Source organism: Schistocerca nitens, chromosome 1 (genome assembly GCF_023898315.1).
Source record: "Schistocerca nitens isolate TAMUIC-IGC-003100 chromosome 1, iqSchNite1.1, whole genome shotgun sequence".
NCBI classification, from domain to species: Eukaryota; Metazoa; Arthropoda; class Insecta; order Orthoptera; family Acrididae; genus Schistocerca; species Schistocerca nitens.
In genome coordinates, this window is record NC_064614.1 from 496917356 (window position 1) to 496940408 (window position 23053).

At 38.0% G+C, this 23053-nt stretch overlaps 1 protein-coding gene across 2 annotated transcripts in view; it reads left to right on the forward strand.

Moving 5' to 3' along the window:
* LOC126252758 (cytosolic carboxypeptidase-like protein 5) overlaps positions 1-23053 on the forward strand; it is a 178039-nt gene that overhangs the window by 107654 nt on the left and 47332 nt on the right. For both annotated transcript variants that reach the window (XM_049953680.1, XM_049953688.1), the window contains 2 exons: positions 1298-2321; positions 18378-18516. In XM_049953680.1, the coding sequence (XP_049809637.1) occupies positions 1298-2321; positions 18378-18516 (1163 nt within the window). The remainder of the gene's footprint in view (positions 1-1297; positions 2322-18377; positions 18517-23053) is intronic.

Sequence of the window (23053 nt, forward strand, 5' to 3'; positions counted from 1 at the left end):
ATCATTAGACAAGAGAAATAATGTGGCAGGAGTTTTCTGCTACCTCACAAAGGCATTTGATTCTGTAAACTGTGCATTGCTTGTTTACCAACTTGAAAAGTATGGCATTAGTGGTAATGCCCTACAATGGGTTAATTCCTAGCTATCAAACAGAAAGCAAAGAGTTAGCATCTCTTCAAATGGCTTATTTTTCTGACTGGAAAAAAATTTCTCCGGGTGTTCCACAAGGCTCCATATTAGGCCCAGTCATATTTCTCTCTTGTGTTAATGACTTACCATTAAATATCAGCTCCCCATCAGTTCTGTTCGCAGATGATATTTATGTTTTAGTTGAAGATCAGGATTTGGAAAATGTTCCGAAATCTGTGATCAGGACCCTCACTACCTTAGAAACTCGGTTTCAGCTAAATGGGTTGAAACTAAACATATCTAAGACTCACATGATTTAGTTCGAAACCAAACAGTCAAAATGTGAGCAGATTAAGATTGTACACAACAGCCAAGATATAGAAGAACTTGTAGATAAAATTTTGAGCTGGCAGGCACACATTGAATACCTAGCAAACAAACTGAGCAGCTTTGCATTTGCAATGCAAATATTATCAACTGCAACTGACATGTACACACAAAAAGAAGCATATGCATTATTAGTTATGGTATTATTTTTTGGGGTAACTATACAAACATAGTGTGGATACTAAAAATACAGGAAAAAAATCATTCGAAATGTGTGCACTGCAAATCACAAAGAACCATATGGACCATTATTTAGCAGACATAAAATATTAACTCTCCATCCCTATACATATATGAGATTATATTTTTATACACCAGACATGAATTGTTTTAGGGAAACCATTTTGTACATTCACATGATACTAGAAACAAAGAAAATTTTATGCTCCCCATCCACTACCTCAGACTGTTTGCCAAGGGACCTCAATACATGGGAATGAAAATTTATAATAAATTAAAAGGGAACAAGTTGATGCAGATGAATTTAGGTCCACTTAAAAGAAAACTATATGAGGTACTGACACTGAAGTGTTTTTACTCAGTGGCTGAATTAATGCATGACAAACTGGAAATTTGAACTGGATACAATATGTTACATATTCCAAGAAATATCCATATAGTGTTATTATTTATTGTAGTGCAATTATTTATTATTGAAAAAATCATTGTAACTGTATTATAAAGTTTTGATATGTCTCCTTCATACAAACCAAATGGATTGCAAATGTATGTCATGAGATGAATAAAACACAATTCACTTCCTTTTTTTTTTTTTTTCCAGGTCGTGTTCATTAGTGCCCGTGTTCACCCTGGTGAAACACCATCAAGTTTCGTGTTGAATGGACTTCTCAGCCTCCTGTTAAATCGAGATGATCCTGTTTCTATTCTTTTACGTAAAACATTTGTGTTTAAACTTGTACCAATCTTGAACCCTGATGGTGTTGCAAAAGGACATTATAGAACTGACACACGTGGTGTTAACCTTAACAGGGTATATTTGAATCCATCACTTACTCTGCATCCATCTATATTTGCTGCTCGCGCACTAATCAGGTACTATCATTTTGGACAAGAAATTGAAGAAGCACTGTCAGATGCTCCTGTGGCAAGTGTTTGGAGCTGTGCTAATTCATCGTCATCTGATACTATTTTACATGATGAACCAAATGATGAACCACTATCTTCAAGTCCTGAAGATAGGACAGATGCCTCAGAAGATCAAAACAGAGTCTGCACTATAGAAAGCCAGGTGTCAGGACTGAGTTTGTATGAAAAGGAAAATGAAACTGTTAATAACACACCTATTGATAGTAATGTGATATCCTCAGTGAAAGCTGTTTCTGGAAACCTTGAAACTAGTTTTACAAGTGCAGATAATAATGTTTTCTCTGCTGTCTGTGAAACCATATTCAAAAGTGTTGCAAGTGTCTGTGATGGCATTTCGAAGGGTTATACTGCTACTTCAATAGCTCCAAATGTGACATGTAATCAGAATTTTTCAGATACTTCTTCAAGTGTTGATGAAACAAACACTGCAGGAGCATTATCAAATCTCTTCATCCAGCAGAAAAATTTTGTAGCAGCAGCATCAACAAATGGTGTGAGTTGCTCAGGTGTTTCAGTGACTGTTAGTAAATGTAGTTCTTACACTCCTAGTGTTGCAGCATGTGATGTTTTCTGCAGTGATGATACAGAAAATGGTGCGAGTAATACTGTGTCATTTGTGGGTATAGAGAAAAACTTTAACCCTGAAGATTCTGGGCTTTTCCTGTACATTGACCTCCATGGACATGCTTCAAAGAAAGGTAAAGTAAAAGCTTATATTGAAAAGTCATATGTTATTAAATTACATATTTTCACAAATAAGTATACTTGTGTTGCATTATTTGTCTTATTAAAAATTCATAGTCAGTGTGTCATTAGAAAGTGTAATTTTTTTTCTGTGGTGTACTATAGTCAAATTCATGGAACATTTCATAACTGCCAAATCAATGTGATGATGAAAAAGCACATGAATTTAGGCTGCTTCTGCTCAACTAACATGATATAGCTTTGGCCACCATTGTTCCTTCTGTTATCTTTGCTTCATTTTGAAAGTCATTGACAAAGCAAACTTTAAACATGATCCTAGTGAGTTACTTAACAAAACCCTGCTTTTGTTGTGTGCTGTCATGGATTCTGATGGTGGTCAGTCATAGATATTACACGAACAACTGTGAGAGGCCATTTACAGAATATATGCTGTCTTAAGGTGCAAAATAGTAAAAGGCTGTCTGATTATAAGTGCTGCTAGAGCTTAGGAACACACTGCAGTAGCTCCAGGAATGTGCCACAGCTGTTGTTTCCAGCCAGCAGTACTGAAATTACTATCCCAGCCTTTTTACTGTGTGGTCCATCTTCATTTGTGACACTGACTGTGGTTTAACAAATGTTGATGTTGTATTTTAATCCATGTAGCCATGTGATTGACATTACATGATTTAATAATTGAGATATTTCTTTATTTGCATAAACATTTCATTTGTTTGTTACTAAAAAATAATTGACTACTGTCAATAGATCACTCATGGCACTGTAGACTGGACAGTATATTTCAGATGTAACTCATAAACTGTGATCTGGTACAACCTCAGAAAAAATAAACGTTGTGATAAGAGCTGTGACCTCCAGTTTTTAAATTTATGCAGGTAGTGGGAAGGAACAATACTTCCAGGTACAGAGGATGGTTATGTAATTCTCTAAAGGTTTGAACACAACAGTACTTTACTAGCATGGTGAGGTGGTATGTTGTTATGTTCCATCAGCCTTTGAACTGACTTATCCAGCCAGTTGCAGTGGGACTTAACAGTTTAACAGGGGCTCTGAGCCATGGTGAAACTTTGCATGCCACCAGTCAAAGAAGTGATAAATGACAAATTAAAGTCCTAGGACTGGCTGGGGATCGAATCCCAATCCTTTGGATCTGTGGTCTTTCACCTTGTCACATAACCCCCGAGCCTAGTATTCTACAAAAAGATGCGAAACCAATAGGCAACTTTCATGCAGAATGTGCCTAATTTTTCTGTTTCCTGTATCAGTTTTTACAAAACAAATTAACCATATTGGTGTTAAGACTTACAGTACATAGAATTCCTGTTTTCTGTTCAAAGGGAAGATTAGTGGTGAGTCAACCCCACAACCATTTATTACGCATTTTATAAAGTGTTATATTCTTAATTTATGCATTTCCTTGCTTTGAATTACTTTCATCCATTTCCTTATTTGAAAGTGTTAGAATAGATGCACATGCCTAGAGTATATTTTTGGAGCTGTTTCGTAATCACCCTGTTGACTGTAATGAGAGCATTTTTCATCAAATAAGATACTTTATGGAATCAGGAAAGAGAAACCCAGATAATGCTTCATACAGTGTTGGACACCATATTTGTAAGTTACACATTTAATGTCCATCAAAAGAAAAGGATTACATGTAATTTATGTAGGTGGCCTTTGAGCAGAAAACCCAAAAGATGAAACGTGGAAAACTTTGTTAACCTGAGACAAGCTTGTGATATAGGTATCCTACAGATTATATTAGTTAGAACTGGTGGAAAGGGGGGAGGGGAGGAGAGGGGGTGTACAAACTCAATTTGTGCTGGTGAAAAGCTCTCAGGCTTCCACCCTGGTGGCAGTGTTAAAATACCATGACATTTCCATGATTTGTCATACTCATCATCTTCTGGTGATGTGTTGAGATGTGAGGTATGAGGATGCTGTGATATTTATACTATTGGAGTGACCCCCTTGCACCTGACTGTGTGACCATGTGCTGTCTGGCCGGACAGCAGGCATGGAGGGGGGTGGGGTGAGGCTGCAGTGGTCGGGGTAGCGGGTGCTCCATTTGCATCTTTGTGTGGGCATTTCGGCTGTGTGTTAGGAGTTGGACAGTGCTGGTTGCTCTCTCATCGTATTGCTGCCAATGCCAGAGTCTGTGCTGAACTTAATCCGTATCCTTAGTCTCTGTTAACAAGATTTTCGTGAACCCATATTTCAGTGGATTCCTTTATGATGCCATCCCAATAGGCAGTTGCTCAGCAAAGCACCTTGGTCTTGAGAATATGCTCTACTATCACTGATTTTCCTGTCTGCTCCAGCTGTGCATGCTTGATGGACTCCTCGCAACAATTCGAAATGCACCGCTGCAATTGCCCAATTTACTGTTGGCCACATTCGCAGGGATGCTGTATATTTCCAGTACATTCATTTTTACTGGATCTTCCGCAGAGCCAAGCCACTCTTTTGACTTCAGTGGTGGTTGAAAGATGGTTTTTATGTTGGATCTTTCAAGTAGCCTCATGATTTTGGCTGAGAGCGGTTCCTGGTACAGAAAGAGAGTGAGTGTCCTGTCTCTTTCTTCCTCTTCCTAGTTCCCAGCATCTTGTATCTTCCTGAATGCCCTAATAAGCTGTGCTTCACTGAACCCATTTTTGTGGAACACTGCCTTCAGATGCAGCTGGTCTGAGAGGCTTTCTTCATCACAGATGAAGATACTGTATGTATCAGGGTGGTCAGCTTCTGCCATTTCACTGAATGGTAGCTGTTCTTTGTACCCAGGTACAGGTCTGTGTGTCTTCTTCCTTTGTACTGAATGGCCTAATGTATCATCTGCCTTCTTTGTTATTAGTATGTCTAGAAAAGGGAGACAACCATTCTCCTGTACTTCTATAGTGAAAGCAGTGTTTTCAAACAATGGAAAATCCAGGATGGAATGTAACAATACCAGAGAAGGAAAGTTGCTACTCAGCGTATAGCAGAGATGCAAAGTCACGATAGGCACAACAAAAAGATTCACACAATTATAGCTTTCGGCCATTAAGGCCTTTGTCAGCATTAGACACAGATTGTGTGAATCTTTTTGTTGTGCATCTTTTTGTTGTGCCTATCGCGACTCAGCATCTCCGCTATATGGTGAGTAGCAACTTTCCTTCGTGGTATTGAAAGCAGTGTTTTGAAGGATGCCATTAGGGGGGCCAGAAACTTGTCCACTGTCTGTCCAGCATATTCCCTTACCACAAACGTATCGTCAACATAGTGGAATAAGTGCTTGGGTTTCCAGTGAGCGATTTGAAGAGCCACCTCCTCAATGTGTTTCATGTAGATGTTTGCTGTTTCTGGAGCTAGTGGGGATTCCTTGGTCGCTCCATCCATCTGTTCATAAAACTCTCCATTACACACTTAAAGTGGGTGGCTGTCAGTGCATTTACAACAGAATTAAACTATTTGTGGCTCAGAATGTTGAGACAGCAGTGCCATGTAGTCATGCCAAGGAACTGTCATGAATATCGTAGTAATGTTGAAACATTGAGGAGAATGGTTGTTTGCCATTCCTGGATATACGGTACTAATAAGGAAGGAGGCAGATGGTACACTAGGGTATTCTGCGTATAGGAGGAAGTCACATACCTACATGCAACAAGCTGCCATCATTCAGCACAATAGCAGAAAGTGCTGACAACCCTGGTACATAGGGCACATGTCATCTGCGATTAAGAAAGCCTCTCAGAGGAACTACAACACCTGAAGGAAGTATTCTGCAAAAATGGGTACAGTGAAGTGCAAATTAGAAGAGTCAAGATGCTGGAAACTAGGAAGAGGAAGAAAAAGACAAGAGACTCACTTTCCTTCTGTAACAGGGATTGTTCTCAGTCAAAATTGTGTGGCTGCTTGAAAAATCCTACATAAGAACCATCTTCTGATCACCGCTGAAGACAAAAGAATGAAACTTCGCTCTGCAAAAGACTTACTAAAAGTGAATGTACTGGGAATATGCAGCATTGCCTATGAATGTGGCCAACAGTAGTGGGCCAACACAATGCAATATTTCGAAACACTGTGAGGAGCACATCAGGCATGTGCATCTAGAGCAGACAGAAAAATCGGTGATAGCGGAGCATGGCTTCAAGGAAGACCACACCTTTCATATGCAGAAAGCCAAGGTGCTTTGCTGAACAACTGACTATTTGGACAGCGTCATAAAGGAACCCAAAGAAATCCATTGAAATACGAGTTCACGATAGTATTGTCAACAAAGACAAAGGATACCAACTAAGTTCAGCTAGAAATCCGGCGTTAGTGACGATACAATGAGAGCTCGACCAGCACTGCCCAACTTGCTAGACAAAGCTGGAATATCCACTCAAAGATGCAAATGGAGCAACTGCCAACCCCGCCACTGCAGCCTCAACCCCCCGCTGCGCATGCCATTGGAATGGTATGTGGCTACCCATAAGAGGGCACTCCCACTATTATAAATGTCACAGCATCTGCATATCTGGATACTTCACCACAAGATGATGAGTATGACACTCATTGAAATGTCCTGTATTTTAACACTGCCAACTTGTTGGAAATCCGAGAACGTTTAACCAACAGTATACACTGGAAGAGTCTACATTCACATGTATCAATCTGTGCTATTTCTTAATTCTCTAGTTTGAATCAATAGTTCACCTTTGATTAATTGTATTTAATAGGAAAATTGGACAAAACTTGAGAACACTCATTGACTATGCATTTTGAGCCATTGTCTCCTTTTTGGAAGAAAAGAGTAATTGTATTGAATAGAGCTGGAGGCTCTTTTCATATTCAAAGATTATATGGCTGGTACAGGCTAACGACTCAAAAAATTATTTTGCAGCTGGTGCAACCATCCATGTGAGTGTATGGGGTGGGGGGAGGGGGAAGGTTTAAACTAGTTATCATGTTATGGGTTAAGTATAAATTGGAAGAAGGAGGCAATACCAAAATAACTGCTTAGTTACACTGTATTGCATCAAACTTATAACACAGGTGAATGACTGTAACTTTCTCTCAGGTGAATGACTGTAGCTTACTCAGTGATGGAAACTTCTGAGAGAGATCAAAGTAAAATTTGAAAACAATCTGTAAAAGTTTCTCCTTAACAACTGTAGAAGAATTTCTGTTATTGCAATATGTAAAAAGTTGGTGGGTAGGAATTTGTTGTTCTTGCACTTTGTGTGGATGTGGGATGGTAAGAAACCTTATACGTGCTATAATGTATTCCACAGTCTGTAAACATTACATCTGAATTCCAGTGGCACTGATCTGCCAACATTTGTTCATTCTTCTGTTTAGTAATGGATCAACTTTCAGGTAATCTTTCATCTTTCCTCATCTAAATGTGGTTCCATTGTTTACTTCTGTAATCTATGAGATTACCCAGTGGTGGCTCGTGCAAAATTATGCCAATGTGCTACAATGTGGTGGCCTATTGCCTGCTGACTTACAATGGTAGTAATTGTAACCAGATTTAGTATGTTAATTTTACATGTGCAAACTGAACTGTTTAAATATATTTAAGTTTTGTAGTTAATAGTTTAACATTGCAAGTGAAAAACATGCATTTTCAAAGAAAAATAATGACCTTTTGAATTCAGTATTCTGTGCAGATGATTGACTGCAGATTGATCCTAAAATCACCTTGATATTCGCCTAAATTACTCTCCAGCATTTTTTCTGCTCTGTTTATTTCAATCTTGGACTATATGCTACATACAGCTGGTTGCAAGAGATTCTTCTGTTGTTGTTAATGTCTTGTGTATTGCCCTTATTATGTATATTGGATGTATCAAGGCCACCTTCCACTTGCTTGGGAGTTTTTCTGTTTTCCTAGTTTTCTCAAAGATTAATTTTAGCTTATTTTATTTTTGGTAGAGACCACTTCAGAAGCTCTGCTGTAATAGTCTTCTCCACTAACTTTATAAGATTTTAGTAACTTCTTCAATTCCTGTGGTAGTTGGGGCAAATGTTCTTCTAGATTTTAATAGGTGTTTAAGTATTTGCGCTTATGGGCTGCTTTTGGACTATTAAGAAAGTGATCAAAATATTTTGCAAGTATTTATGGGCCTCTGTCAATAAATTTACATTTGAAGTGCATCTACGTAACTCTTTAAATCCCACTTTCTCCTCCAAACATCTACTGGGAAAGGGCCTCTGTAGCAGTTCATCTGCTGATCATCTATAGAAAACAGTTCCATTCTCTTCCTTGTATATATGCTTGTTTTACCACCATCTAGCACATAGCCTTTTGATTTAAAAGAGTAGTAATCAGGAAGAAATCACATATATTATTTTATGTATATAAATTGAACTGTTGTTTTTAAATTTTATGATTAATAATATAACATTGTGAGGAAAAAATAAATGGGGAAAATTGCTAGTATTGGTGGAAATTGAACCTGGGTCTGCAGATTACTAGTCAATGCTTTAGGCCACTTGACCACAGTGGAGTCATGACAATGGAGTTTTAAAAATACCTCATACTCTATGCTTGCACAATACGCTAAGTGCAATTAAAGAAAGAAAAAATACTGACATGGTGTTGTGAGCAATGTAGCACTTGTAGTCCTCGAAGTGATGACATCACACCAGAGCACACTCAATAGAAAACGGACATCTGCATTGCTTATCTGAGTTGATTGTAGTATGGCTGACAATCATTTCAGCACTTGATACTGGTTTCTAGTTCTCACAGAGAGAATGCTACAGAATACATTTTCATCAGTTTTATTTGCATGCCAGCATGCATTTGAAGAGAAATGGCAATCTTAGTGTGGTTTCTAGCTTGCATGCAAGGAGAAATGTAGTAATTTTAGGCTCACATTTGAAGCAAAATGGCGTAAATTTAGTGTGATATTTACAGTGTGATGTCACACATGATAACTGGCTGCCACTGACATTACTTGAAGATGGTAGGCAGGTGGCTAGTAAAATATTGTGCTTGAAGGTAGATGAGGACTGGCTGTTGTCCTCTAACATTGTCAAGTACTCAGTACACCAGGGAAACTTCCAAGATCTGTAACCTAAATGCTCAACTGCTGCTGTATGTCTACGTTTCTCCATCTGTCGCCTTGTGACACTTAGAACTGACAAAAAATTATTTACCCTAGGTTAGAATACATTTCATCTATCTCTTTTTAATACTTTTGTACTTCTTTATTACAGATTTCTAACAGCCATTTTTATAAAATTTTGTTATTGACTATTTCACTTATTCTTTTATTTCATCTTCTTCAAAGTGTTTCACATGTGTAGTTGAACTGTTCCAGCCTACTGACAGTTAGTAATTCTTAGATGAATGCTAACTTGGTTTGACATTTCTATTGTAAAAAATGTTTGTGCATATTGGTTAGTAATTTACAGCCATTGTTTTCCATAATACCACTGCACCTACATTTAAACTCTATAGTCAGCATAATTTGAAGCTTGTGTCAATTATGCATGGAAACTTTTGGAAGCATTCATTGTGCCCTCATTGTTTAAAGAAGCAAAGATGATGGAAAGCAGAAAATATGATAAACAAAAGAATAGACAAAAATGTAGGTTAGGTATGGTAGAAACTGAGCAAATTAGGTTGTGTACAAAATTTAAATGTCTTGGTGGTAGTAAAAATCTAATGGAAATAAATGATCAGGTAATAGTAATTGAAAACTTATGAAATAAAATAAAAGAAGGCAAATAAGTGAGGAGAGAGAATATTGTGGAAAGGTATAGGCCAGGGCTAAACAAGAAAAAAGAAAGAAGAGGGAATTAAAAATGAAAACGTACTGCAGATAGATGTAAAAAGAAAATAAAAAAAATAAAAAAAGTAAGTTGGGAACAGTGGTGAATAGTGAAGGGATTAGGAAGTAAAACATGAGTAAGATAAAAAGAAGGGAAGGATGGAAGAAAAAGATCAGCATCAGTAAGAAATTAAGAGAGCTGTGAAAAAAGAAAGATGTGCCAGTGAATGGATGATATTAAAGTCTTGTCTGAAGTACCATTCTACTATAAACTAATAATTTTTTTACCGAGTGACATTTTTGATTATTATTTTTACCGAGATGATACACAGTCACACTATAGACCTCAAGTATTCTGAATAATGGCAGAGCATAGTTCACAGTGAGTGCCACAATAGCCGTCTTTGTCAAGAGCTGTTGGTTTTATAGACTGATTACTGGAAGTACTTTTAAAGCTTTTCTACCAAATTTTCTTTTTAACCAGTCATGTTACATTCCCAAAATAAACTTCTAGGCATTATGTTATGAGCTGTATTACTCTTGTCATGTGATTACTGATAGTGACTTGAATCTTCTCTCGCCAGTGCAGTTGATTTTGAAACAAGTGACAGAGGTAGAATCGGATACAAAGTGAAAACAGAGTGCTTGTGATAGTGTATATTTAATATAAATATTTTTATGTGTGATTTTTATATCACCTGCATTACAAAAGAAACAATTAAATAACCAAGGAAGAACATAAAAAATATGCTAGTGGTTCCAGACACAATACATGCACTCTATCAGCATTTTACACATAATCACGATGCATTCCATCCAACTGTCACAAAAGAAAAAGCTCTCTGTAAACCTCTATGCAAAATTCTGCCTCTCAGATGTGTGCTGTAGTTTTCAGTTACTCATTTACTTCTAACTGCTCATGGAAGAAATGTGGAACTGAAGCCATGGTGCAAATCTACCGGTAGTTTGTGTTTTGTGAAAAAGCGTTTAGCTGGGAAAGGGGAACACTTTTGAATATCTTACTGAAGATGGGAATTTATGATATTGGGCTATAGTTTGAGGCATCTTCCTTACTTCCCTTTTTATACACTGGCTTCACTATACCGATTTTTAGAACAGTTGGATACATGTTTTCTCTAATGCTGCAGTTAGTCAGGTAGGTAGTAGGCTTAGAGATTCCTTGTAAGCACACCTTCGCAATGGCACTGGATATGCCATCCGTCCATTTTTTCCTTTAGCATACATATTGTCTTGCATACTTCCTGCTCATTCACTTCCATAAATTCAAATTCGGTACACAGAATGTGGTGACATGGCTGCACAGTAGTGGCTTTGTAAAACAGGTTTAGATAATGTGAATTTTAAAATTTTCCCGGCGAATTGACTGTTCAAACAAATTTTGGGCTTGCAGCCGGTCGTCGTTCAATACTTCGCACGATATTTCAACTGGGCACCTGCCAGTCATCTTCAGGTGAGCTGTCGCAGACTGGCGATAAAGTTCTCCGCTCCGCAATATATAGCATACTGTAACTATTCTGCGCATGCATCGAAAACTTGATAGTTGAACCAACACTGCCCGCCGGCAGTGCCCTCGCTGGTGGAATAGCGGAACTCAGTCGCCCTCTGCGTTGCTGTTTGCCACGGCCGTCGACGCACTCTGTCGTCTTTGATTTGAGCAAATCGTGGAGATGATGGGATTCCATGCACTGTCCAGCTGGTAGCCGCTGTCACGGTTTAACAGATTTTCCGCCAGTCGTATTTCTACGGATTCTTTAATAATGGAGTCCCAGAAAGACGTTGCTGTAGACAAAATCATTGTTTTCTCATACTCCATTGAATGTCCAGTAGAAATATAATGTTCAGCAAAAGCGGACTTGCTTGGCTGCAAAAGGCGGGTGTAACGTTGATGTTCAGTGCAGCGTTCTTTCACGGTGTGTGTGGTTTGACCTATGTAAGCCATACCACATTGGCACGGTATCTTGTAAATTCCGGCCTTTCATAGTAACAGATTGTCCTTAACTGATCCCACAAGGTCCGCAATCTTCGATGGTGGGCGGAAAACCACTTTTACCTTAAATGGGGGCTTTTCGTCTTAGCAGTGTAGACCTGCTAGTAAGTTTTGATGTGGTCTCACTTTTTACAAAAGTTCCTCTTGCAGATTCTTTGACACTGATTGGTAACATGTTTCCTGTTGATATCACTGCTTTGTTCAGGCATGCACTTTCCTCAACTTATTTTATGTTTAATCAAGAATATTTTGAACAGACTGACGGTGTCGCCATGGGTAGCCCCCTCTCTCCTTTGGTCGCCAACCTTTTTATGGAGGACTTTGAAGAGAGAGCCCTGAAGCCAACAGTTTTTTGGCGGTATGTGGATGACACTTTCATAGTGTGGCCTCATAGAGAAGATAAATTAATGGAGTTTCTACATCACCTCAACTCCATTCATAGCAACATCCTGTTCACCATGGAAATAGAGAAAGATGGTTGTTTGCCTTTCTTGGATGTCCTGGTTTGAAGGAAGAATGATGGTTCTCTAGGGCATTCAGTTTACCGGAAACCCACTTATACTGATTTGTACCTTCAAGCATCGAGTTGCCATCACCCATCGCAAACAATGAGTTTGCTTAAAACGCTTGTTCAGTGAGTTCATACTGTCTCAGATCTAGATAGCTTATCTCAAGAACTCGCCCATCTCAAGAACTCGCCCATCTAAAGACAGTATTCAGCGAAAATGGGTATTCCATCCGGCAGATTAACAGGGCACTAACAGTTAAAACTAAGAAGCAGGAAGTGAATAAAGAGGAAAACATGCCGGAACAATCTTTAGCTTTTCTTCCTTTCATTGGCAACACTTCATTTAAAATAGCAAGAATCCTCCGAAAATTTCAGGTAAAAGTGGTTTTCCGCCCACCATCGAAGATTGCGGACCTTGTGGGATCAGTTAAGGACAATCTGTTACTATGAAAGGCCGGAATTTACAAGATACCGTGCCAATGTGGTATGGCTTACATAGGTCAAACCACACGCACTGTGAAAGAACGCTGCACTGAACATCAACGTTACACCCGCCTTTTGCAGCCAAGCAAGTCCGCTTTTGCTGAACATTATATTTCTACTGGACATTCAATGGAGTATGAGAAAACAATGATTTTGTCTACAGCAACGTCTTTCTGGGACTCCATTATTAAAGAATCCGTAGAAATACGACTGGCGGAAAATCTGTTAAACCGTGACAGCGGCTACCAGCTGGACAGTGCATGGAATCCCATCATCTCCACGATTTGCTCAAATCAAAGACGACAGAGTGCGTCGACGGCCGTGGCATACAGCAACGCAGAGGGCAACTGAGTTCCGCTATTCCACCAGCGAGGGCGCTGCCGGCGGGCAGTGTTGGTTCAACTATCAAGTTTTCGGCGCATGCTCAGAATAGTTACAGTACGCTATATATTGCGGAGCGGAGAACTTTATCGCCAGTCTGCGACGGCTCACCTGAAGATGACTGGCAGGTGCCCAGTTGAAATATCGTGCGAAGTATTGAACGACGACCGGCTGCAAGCCCAAAATTTGTTTGAACAGGTTTAGATAATGTATACTCTGGCTGAGCTTAATAAAATTTGGTGGGAATTTTAGTCTAACATTACTTCATTTTGGCAGTGTTTAGCTATCTTATGGATTTCTCTGACTGAACAGCAGTATTCATAACGATTCAACAGGGTTGAGTAGAACTCACTCCATTTGTCATCAGACCATTTCACTACATTCACAGTATCCCATTTTTCATTTGCTAACTTGTGTTTAAGGACATTAATGTTTGAGGTATGCAGAGTTTATTTCTACCGGACAGTTTTTGTTATTTTTGGCACAGCTAAATTTACCTTCTCTTATCACCTAACAAAAGTGGCCAGAATAATGAAAATCTGATATTGTAATTTAACTTGTCTATACAATCATTGATTATAGCATAAGCTGTTATAGTGGAGCATTTGTCCATCACTCTGGTGGCAGAGCTTACTATATTTGAAAGATTGCGTGAGCTTAATATATCACTGAGCTTCAAGTTTACTGTACTATTTGAACTTGCAGCTATATTAAAGGTCATTAGGACCAGCCTGACCAACAATACTATCAAGTGTATCCATAAACAAAGTAATGGCAGCATTTGGTGGCCAATGTACCCCAGTCACTTATGCTTCCGTGACTTAAGATCACTACTATTGAGCACTATGCCTGTCATTTTGATTGCTTCTTCTTTGTTGTGATGTTTGAGAAGAGAAATTTTTTTAACTTCTATGTCCTTAATAACAAAAATTGCCACATACCGTCTTCATGGTTTTGCCTGCTAACTGTTTGCTAATAAATAACTCTCTAATCTACAATATATTATTTCACTGGATTTCAGTCTATGTTCACTTCTTAGTAATACATTGTCATTTTCTTCCTGTTATGACATCTTTACCTTTCACGTTGTGGAATCATTGTGACTCAGTGCATACCAATGTACTACCTTTGATGTTCTTCTCTCTCTGACACTTCTCCATTTATCATTTTCCTCCTCACCCTCACACAGGTGGGTCCATCTCAATAGGGGACTGATGACCTCAGATGTTAGTCCCATAGTGCTTAGAGCCGTTTGAACCATCCATCTCAACCTGTGGCCTGAGTGACCTGCCCTCTTCTTTCTAACTGTCCCCATTCTATAACCCTTTCCTCCCTGAGGAAGGAATTAGGATAGTTTTTTGTACTTCTAAATGTGTCTATTCTCACTACTTAGAATTTTGCCTCTGGAAGGAAGTATTGGGCAGCCATTCTGTCTTGTAATGTTCAGCTGTCAAGACATAGCACGTGCAGGGCTTAGAGATTGCACTTTGTGTCCAGCGTTCTCAGCCATGGAAACAGTAACTTCTTCAACAATTTGTGTCACAATTGGCTGTTGGCCTCTCCCAGGAACAGATCCCAAGTCGCTGTTTAATTTGAACTTCTGAATCGTGTTGTTCAACACCAGTATTGAAAGAGGACCTCTGTATTCCTTTAATGCACTGATACCCATGAAGAATAGCTGCACTAATGCTGTTGTTCTGATAAAACAGCTTTATGTGTAAATCCCTGCTCACCTTGTCCAGATCCCAGTTGACTGACTGCATCTATAATGCACACTGATGCATATGTTCCAACCCTATGTTGCTGTACTAGTACTGGCTCCAAACAGGAAGTCGTGACTCTAACACTATTAACAACAGAAATCCTACAACATACAGTCGGAACATCATTTCTATAAATTTGGTACCATTACGGTAAACAGTTTTTCATCATCACTGGTTCAAGTAGCAAAAGTTTAATTATAACCACCCTGTATGCTCTACTTCTGTTAAGAGACTGAGCCTGTGGAAAATGGGAAGAGAAAATCAATGTCTTCTGTGATCTTCATAGTTTGGAGGGAGTCGCAAAATCATGTGTATGACTGTTGTTCTTGTATGGTTAATACTGGAGGTCATAAGGCATAAAGTAAGAAGGATATAAAATACTCTAAATTTTTTTGGCATTATGACAAGTTACACATAGTGAATCTCTCCCTATTCCAATTCAACCTACCATTCCTGAAGATTTACAATGGGAGAGCAGCTCTGAAAATGAATGTGATGATGGTGATAATTACAAGCCAGAAAAAGACTCTGCACCAGATTTATTTCATCAAAACAAACTAAATGATTTAACTCGTGACTTGAATCTGGCAAAAGATGCCACCTAATTGCTTGTGTTAGTACTGAAATGCAAAACATCGTCTACTACCTGGAGCATCATTCATTTGGCACAGGAACTGAGAAAAGGAATTAATAAAAAAGATGAGAACCATATGGTATTTAGTTGTGTTGTTGAAGTTTTATTGACCTCCTTACAGTCACTTATGGTCCAAGTCATTGGATGTTGTTTGTAGAGTCATCAAGATGTACCGGGCGAGGTGGCGCAGTGGTTAGCACACTGGACTCGCATTCGGGAGGACGATGGTTCAGTCCCGCGTCCGGCCATCCTGATTTAAGTTTTCCATGATTTCCCTAAATTGCTCCAGGCAAATGCGGGGATGGTTCCTTTGATAGGGCACGGCCGACTTCCTTCCCCATCCTTCCCTAATCCGATGAGACCGATGACCTCGCAGTTTGGTCTCTTCCCCCAAACAACCAACCAATCATCAAGATGTAGCCTGAAAGGTGTACTATTGCATTATGAATATTTGTTTGCCTCAGTATCTGATGCCACCATATACACACCATACCATAAAGGCACATACAGACATCAAAGCTGTGTTGAAATGCATGAACTATGAAAGACATTTGTGGACAATATATGGGAATTTGAAATTAGTTGGATTGTTATTTGATCAACAATCTGGCTACACAAAAATGCTGTATTTCGTTTGTGAGTGGGACAGCCAAGCCAAAGACAAGAATAGAAAGAAAAACCCTCCAACCCAGTTAAAATGTAAATGTTGTGTGACTAGGACCTCCCATCGAGTAGACCGTTCCCAGTTCACAGAATATAATAAATGAATCAATTGTTCTGCCAGGTAAGATACTATTACCTCCTCTTTAACGTCAACCATGGATTAATGAAACAGTTCACAAAACCAGTTCCAAAAGATGGAGACTGCATCCTATACTTGGTAATATGATTTCCCAGATTATCTTATGATAAACTGAATCTTTGTGGGGCCACAGATCAGAAATTTAATGAAAGGCAGTTTTTTGAAGGTACAGATGAATCCACTGGAAAAAGAGCTTGGATTTCAATTGAAGAAGTTGTGCTCAACTTTTTGGGCAACAATAAACATCCAAATTATAAAACTATGGTCAAAAACATGTTGTGGAGGTTCATGAAATTAAGGCGTGACATGAGTGTGAAGCTTCATTTTCTACATTCACTTATCAATTTTTTCCCTGAAAACTCTGGCAATGTCAGTGAAGAACAAGGAGAACCATTCTACAAGGACATCAAGGAGATGGAAAAAGATCCAGGGAAGGTGACCCGCAAACATGATGGCTGACTACTGTTTTATTCTAAAGAGAGATGGCACTGATGAAAAGAGACAATCAAGGAGGAGAAGCTTCACCCCTTATCTACTCTAATGTACTGCATAGTGATTGATACAAGATTATGAAATAAATAACTTAGTTTTAATCTAATTTAAAAAATTCCCAGTTGAAAAAACAGTGTTTTCAGCTAAAACTTCAGATGTGATTCATACAAAAATCTGGTGTGATACAGAATAACCAAAGCTAGATATGAAATCAGAATGAAAAATACTTTAAATATTATCTGATAGTCATAAAAGATTGTTCCAAAATTTTTAAAGTGCATCATAGTATTATGTTGCAAAGTTATGAGAAAATGAGATAACACCAGGCCAAATAAACTTATATATGATGAGAAACACTCGTACTCTTTGTATAAACTATGTATATTTCTTTGTTCTGAACCTAGTGGTAGTTGTTTAATTTTTCACAAAAAAAGCTATGAGCTTAACAGTAATAAGTTATAAATCATTCCAGGCAAATGCCAAGACTGTTTGTCATAGGCAGGCTCAAGCATATCAAAACTGAAATGATGAAAGGTTGTAAGTAGCTTAGTATACTTTAATTAAAAGTTAGTAAGGTGTTGACATCCTAAGAAAATGTTTTTATTTTGTACATTTATTTTGTGTGTTTCCGTCTTTATCAGTATTACAACATTCTCTTGTAGAACAATGAAGACAGACAACAGGTATAACTTCAGTCAAGAACTGTGTTACAAGCTCAACGGTAGCGAAGGAGGTGGGGGCATTCCCCAGGTTTTGGAACCAATAGTGGTGTTATTCAGAGTAGAGATGGCAAGATGAAAAAAGGAAATCTGAACAAACTAATGTAGAGAATAAAGAGGAAATACACTCAGGGGTGCCTTAGGAAGAGAAATAAGAATGAGAAGGGGAGAAATACCAAATCCTTGTTCTTTTCCTTATTTCTCTATCCTGTGTGGAAGGACAGTTGTAAGTTATTAAACATAACAGCCAAATGCCAAGACAGTTTGTGCATTAAGGCTAAGGATTATCAAAATTGAAATACTTTTTTTTATGACTATCTGGTTCTAAGTAGCGTATCAGATGGTCGCGGCTTCAAAAAACCTAAGTTTCAGTCATCTTTTATTTGTAAGTATAAAACTGATAATATTTAAAATTGCTGTTGTCGGGCTGTTTCCATATCTTTACTCCATTTTATGTTTCTTTTTTATTATTTTTATTTAGTAAATGTTAATAGTGTGCTCTCTTTTTCAGGGATCTTCATGTATGGAAATCATTTTAATAATATTGAAGATAGCATCGAATGCATGCTGCTTCCAAAGATTATGTCACTTAACAATCAAAATTTTCATTTTACTGCATGTAATTTTACAGAAAGGAACATGTATTTAAGGTAATATTAGTTAGAGATTGTCTTCTTTATTGATGAGTGGGACAATTTCTTTATATAGTGTAATTGTACTCTAAAGATTTTTGTAACATGAGGAACAATATGCAATAGCAGAAACTGATTCTGCTTTATCTTGATGGGATGGTTTTTGAATCATCATTGTCATGTAGAATAACAGTTATTGTTGTAATGGTAAAAAATCAGTGATTTCATTTTAGCTTGTCGTTTTAACGTAGTCAGAGAAGGAGAAAGAAAAAAATGTGTCAGCAATATTATACACTGGTGTCCAAAACTAAAACAACAAACAGAAATTTTGTAAGGTTGCTTTTATTTTGCCACAAAACAGTATAAACAGGTGGTAGTAAAGTAGAAACAATGAAAAAGATACAGAACCTAATCAACTGCAACATACATAATGGTAGATAAAAATGTACTTCATTTTTTTCCGACTTAATGGATTTGCATACACATCCTGACAACTGGTGAAATGTTACCACCTCTGGCATCAGTACAGACCTGACAATGATGGAACATGGTGTGAATGATGTTATCAATCTCATGTTGAAGCAATAACACCCATTTTTTCCACAGAGCTGCTCTCAAGTCTTGGAGAGTGGTTGGTGGATGCTGACATGATGCAACCTGTCTCCCTAGTGCATCCCAGACATGCTCTATCAGATTCAAATCAGGAGAGTGAGCAGGCCACACCATGCATGCAGTATCTTCAGTTTCCAAAAAAACATCAACCACCTGTGCTCTATGAGATCGAGCATTATCGTCCATCAGTACGAAGTTTGGGCCCACAGCCCCTCACAACAACTGTGCATGAAATCCCAAGATCTCCTCACAGTACCTGACAGCAGTTAAATCTTGCTGATTCACCTGTACAATTTCATGATGAGGTGTTCGAGTGGTCAAAAAAATCCCTGCGCACACCATTAGCGATCCAACTCAATGTTGGTCTCTTTCCACAGTGTTTGGGTTCTGAAACCATGTTTCGAATGCCCTCCAGGTGCAAATCCTTCGAGAATCCCTCTCCAGACCAAATTAGGACTCATCTGTAAAAAGAATATTGGCCCACATTTTTCCATCCAGGTGGCTTGTCGACAGCTCCAATCTAGATGTTCCCTTCTGTGAAGACACGCCAGAGGTAAACAGAAAGCAGGTCTCCAACAATAAAGGCCACTCTGCTGAAACTTTCTGTACACAATTTGCCTCGATAGAACGTGTCCAGGGGATGGTGTGAGATCAGATGCCAATTGCAGTGCAGTAGTAAGGCGTTACCATCATGCCCGTACAGCCAAATAACAGTCCATTCATTCTGATGTCTCACGTGGTCGGCCCTGTCCTGGTCTCCAGGATACAGTTTCGGTCTCTGTAAACCATCACCTCATCCGTGAAACAACAGAACGATTCACATTAAGCCATCAGGCCACATCAGTTTGTGACTCTCCTGCTTCCATTCTTACTTTGGCCCTGCACAGTAGAGTTTCCATATGCGTCTTCTCTGTGCCATACTGCACTGTCTGTGACTGTGTACACAGTGGTTGTGGATGTGGGACTACCCTGCAAACACTACCCCGCTTGATACGTTCCCTGACGTCATTGCTGGCGTTGTTGTCAATTTATCAGAATGCCATCCTCCGTAGAGAAAATGATCGTAATGACAGCTTTTGACAGTTTGTGTCATTGTATCGCGAGTTAGACACAGGATGGGGAAATAGCAGGTTGTTGCTTTAATTTTGGACACCAGTGTAGATTTCATTTAGCAAACTATTCTGGTATTTTAGTGGTTTACTGTTCACTATTGAAACTTTTATTCCAGAAAGAAAATAAATAATAATTATAACAATATAGACATTGCAGTTATTACTGTTCGTGAAGATATTTGATTAGTCTGTATCCAAAAGAGTAGTCAGTTAATTCAGTACTACAAATTTATAATGTTTTTAAGGAGAATTGACTCCAGAATGAAATTACAGTTTAAGAAGGAATGAATCAGTATCAACTTCCAAAGTGGCAGTATGGTGACACATATGCTAGTTTTTGGATCTGTTGATGTCTTCATCCACCAAGAGAGAGGAAAGTGTTGGAGAAATTGAGGTTAGCAGGGATGCTGCAGAAAAGTCTCTTCAGACCCTAGGTCAGGGAGATGTAGCAAGGCAGGGTAAAATAAATAAAAATCAGTTGTTCTAAATTCTGAAAGTTATTATATGTGGGAAGCTTCTTATAAGCAGATGTCATTTCACTGCTATTTATTAACCAGGTCATAACTCATCCCTAAGAATAGACCATGAGTAGACAACATATTTGGATACTTTTTCATCGGCAAAAAACAAAAAAACAAAAAAAAGTTGTAGTGGATTTAAGTAAACTGAATGATAACCTACACATCAGAAATGAGATGCAGTCAAAATATGAAGGAAAAGAGTTCGTGTGTGACCATGTCAGTGAAATAATTAAAGAAAGACTTGAATAGAATAAAACTATCTATGCGAGCAGTGCTTTGAATAGCAATAGGAATGTCACTAAATGCATAATGCACGGATGAAGTCATACATGAAATCAGAGTCATTGGCCTTGGACAGTTTGATGAATATAAGATCAGTAACAGCTTATGAGAGCTACAGGGAGGCAAGTAAAATGATCAAGAAAAAAAAAAACAACTCTGCTAGCTACCTTAATTTAAACTAAAGATGTGTGATGCAGTAAGTGTGACACAAAACTACTAAGCCACGAATGAATCTGATCTGAAAATGTATCACCACAATGTACAATTCTTGCATAACAAGACTGACAAAATTAATGTACCACTGACAGATGAGCTAAAAGATACCTCAGTAATATGCATTTTTGAATATTGGCTTGACCCTGAATTAATTCAGTGTATAAAAATGACTAAATTCATTTTGACTTCTCACTAATGCAGAAATAACAACAGATTGGGTGGGTAGTGATTTTAAGGAATATATGGATTATACTACCCTACCTCATTTGAACAAATATTGAAAAGGACTATTAAACTGCAGCTATAATAATTAGCAAGTTCAGCTTGGTTACTGCTGTAGTTTACTGATCATTTTCTGGAAATTTTGAATGTTTCAAAATAAACTGGACTCGGCTCCAAATGAAGTACATAAAATGGAATGTGATTTTATCATTTGTGGAGACTTCAACATCAATTTTCTTACAAAAAGTAGAGACATGGAGGCTCCTTTCAACCTTGTTGCATCCTACAAGTTAAATGTTGAAGTAAATGCTGCTATCCAAGTAACAGAAACTTGTGAAGCAGCTTTAGATCTGTTTCTAGTCAAGATTTTTTTCAGCACTTCATTAACAACTTCCAGCAAACAATTTAGTGACTATGTAACTCGAATACTAAGCTTGAAAGTAAAAGACAGTATTGGGAACATCATGTCTTTCTGGAGTCAGGGTAACATAAACTACTCCAGCACTTTGCTAAACAAAACAAAAATGGTAACAGGTTTATAAAATGAATGTCCTAAATGAAAGAATTATCACATTCTTTGATATATTAACCCATCAGTTTCAAATTACATTTCCACAGAAAACTATATCCATAAAGAGCAGTTCTGGAACAAATAGTGGGATCGCAAAGGGTCAAGTGCTTCATGCCAAAATAAGAGACTGCTTTGTAAAATGTGTAACTTAAGTAATTCATCAGTTGAATGATATACATATTCCAAAGTACTATGGAAAGTAATAAGAGCAGCAAAAGTAATGCATAGTGATACATTCCTTTATAATTCAACAAAAAAGTGAAAGAGAGATGGACTGTAATAAAACAAAAAACTGATGAAAACTAAGTATCATGTAAAGATGCAACAGTATCACAAGAAAATAAAAAAGTAACAAATCCCCTTAAAAGTAGCCAACACATGTAACAACTATTCCACAGATGTTCTGGATAACTTATTAATCAAACATAAATAAGAATACCCAATCCAACAAACATAAAATAAGCATATGTAGTAGGTCAATGTACATCAGCTCTGTCACACAAGATGAAGTGGCAAAAGCAAGATAAGGACCAAAAAACTCCAAACTATGTGGGCACTGATGGTGTCCCTCCAACAGACTTGAAAGACTGCTCTAAACTTACACTCTTACGAAACTGCTCAATTCAAAGAGGCATTGTTGCTGGTCTACTGAAAACTTCCAAGATAATGATAGTATTTAAAAAAGGTGGGAAAGATAATATAAATAACGACATGCCAATCACAATTTTCTCTTGCATTTCAAAAAGTGAGAAAAAGTTATGCATGACAAACATATGAAATTTGTGAATAAAAACAAACTGGTATGTAATGAACAAAACACATTCCGAAATAAAATGTCAACAATAACAGCCCTTTATGAGTGCATTAATTGTATACTAAGCCTGATGGGCAAGAAACGGTAATCAACAGGAGTATTTATTGATCTGATGAAATCGTTTGACGTGATATTTTGTAAGATTCTTCTGTCAAAACTTGAACAGTACAGTGTGTTAACTTCAAGTTGGTCATCAGCTGCCTTG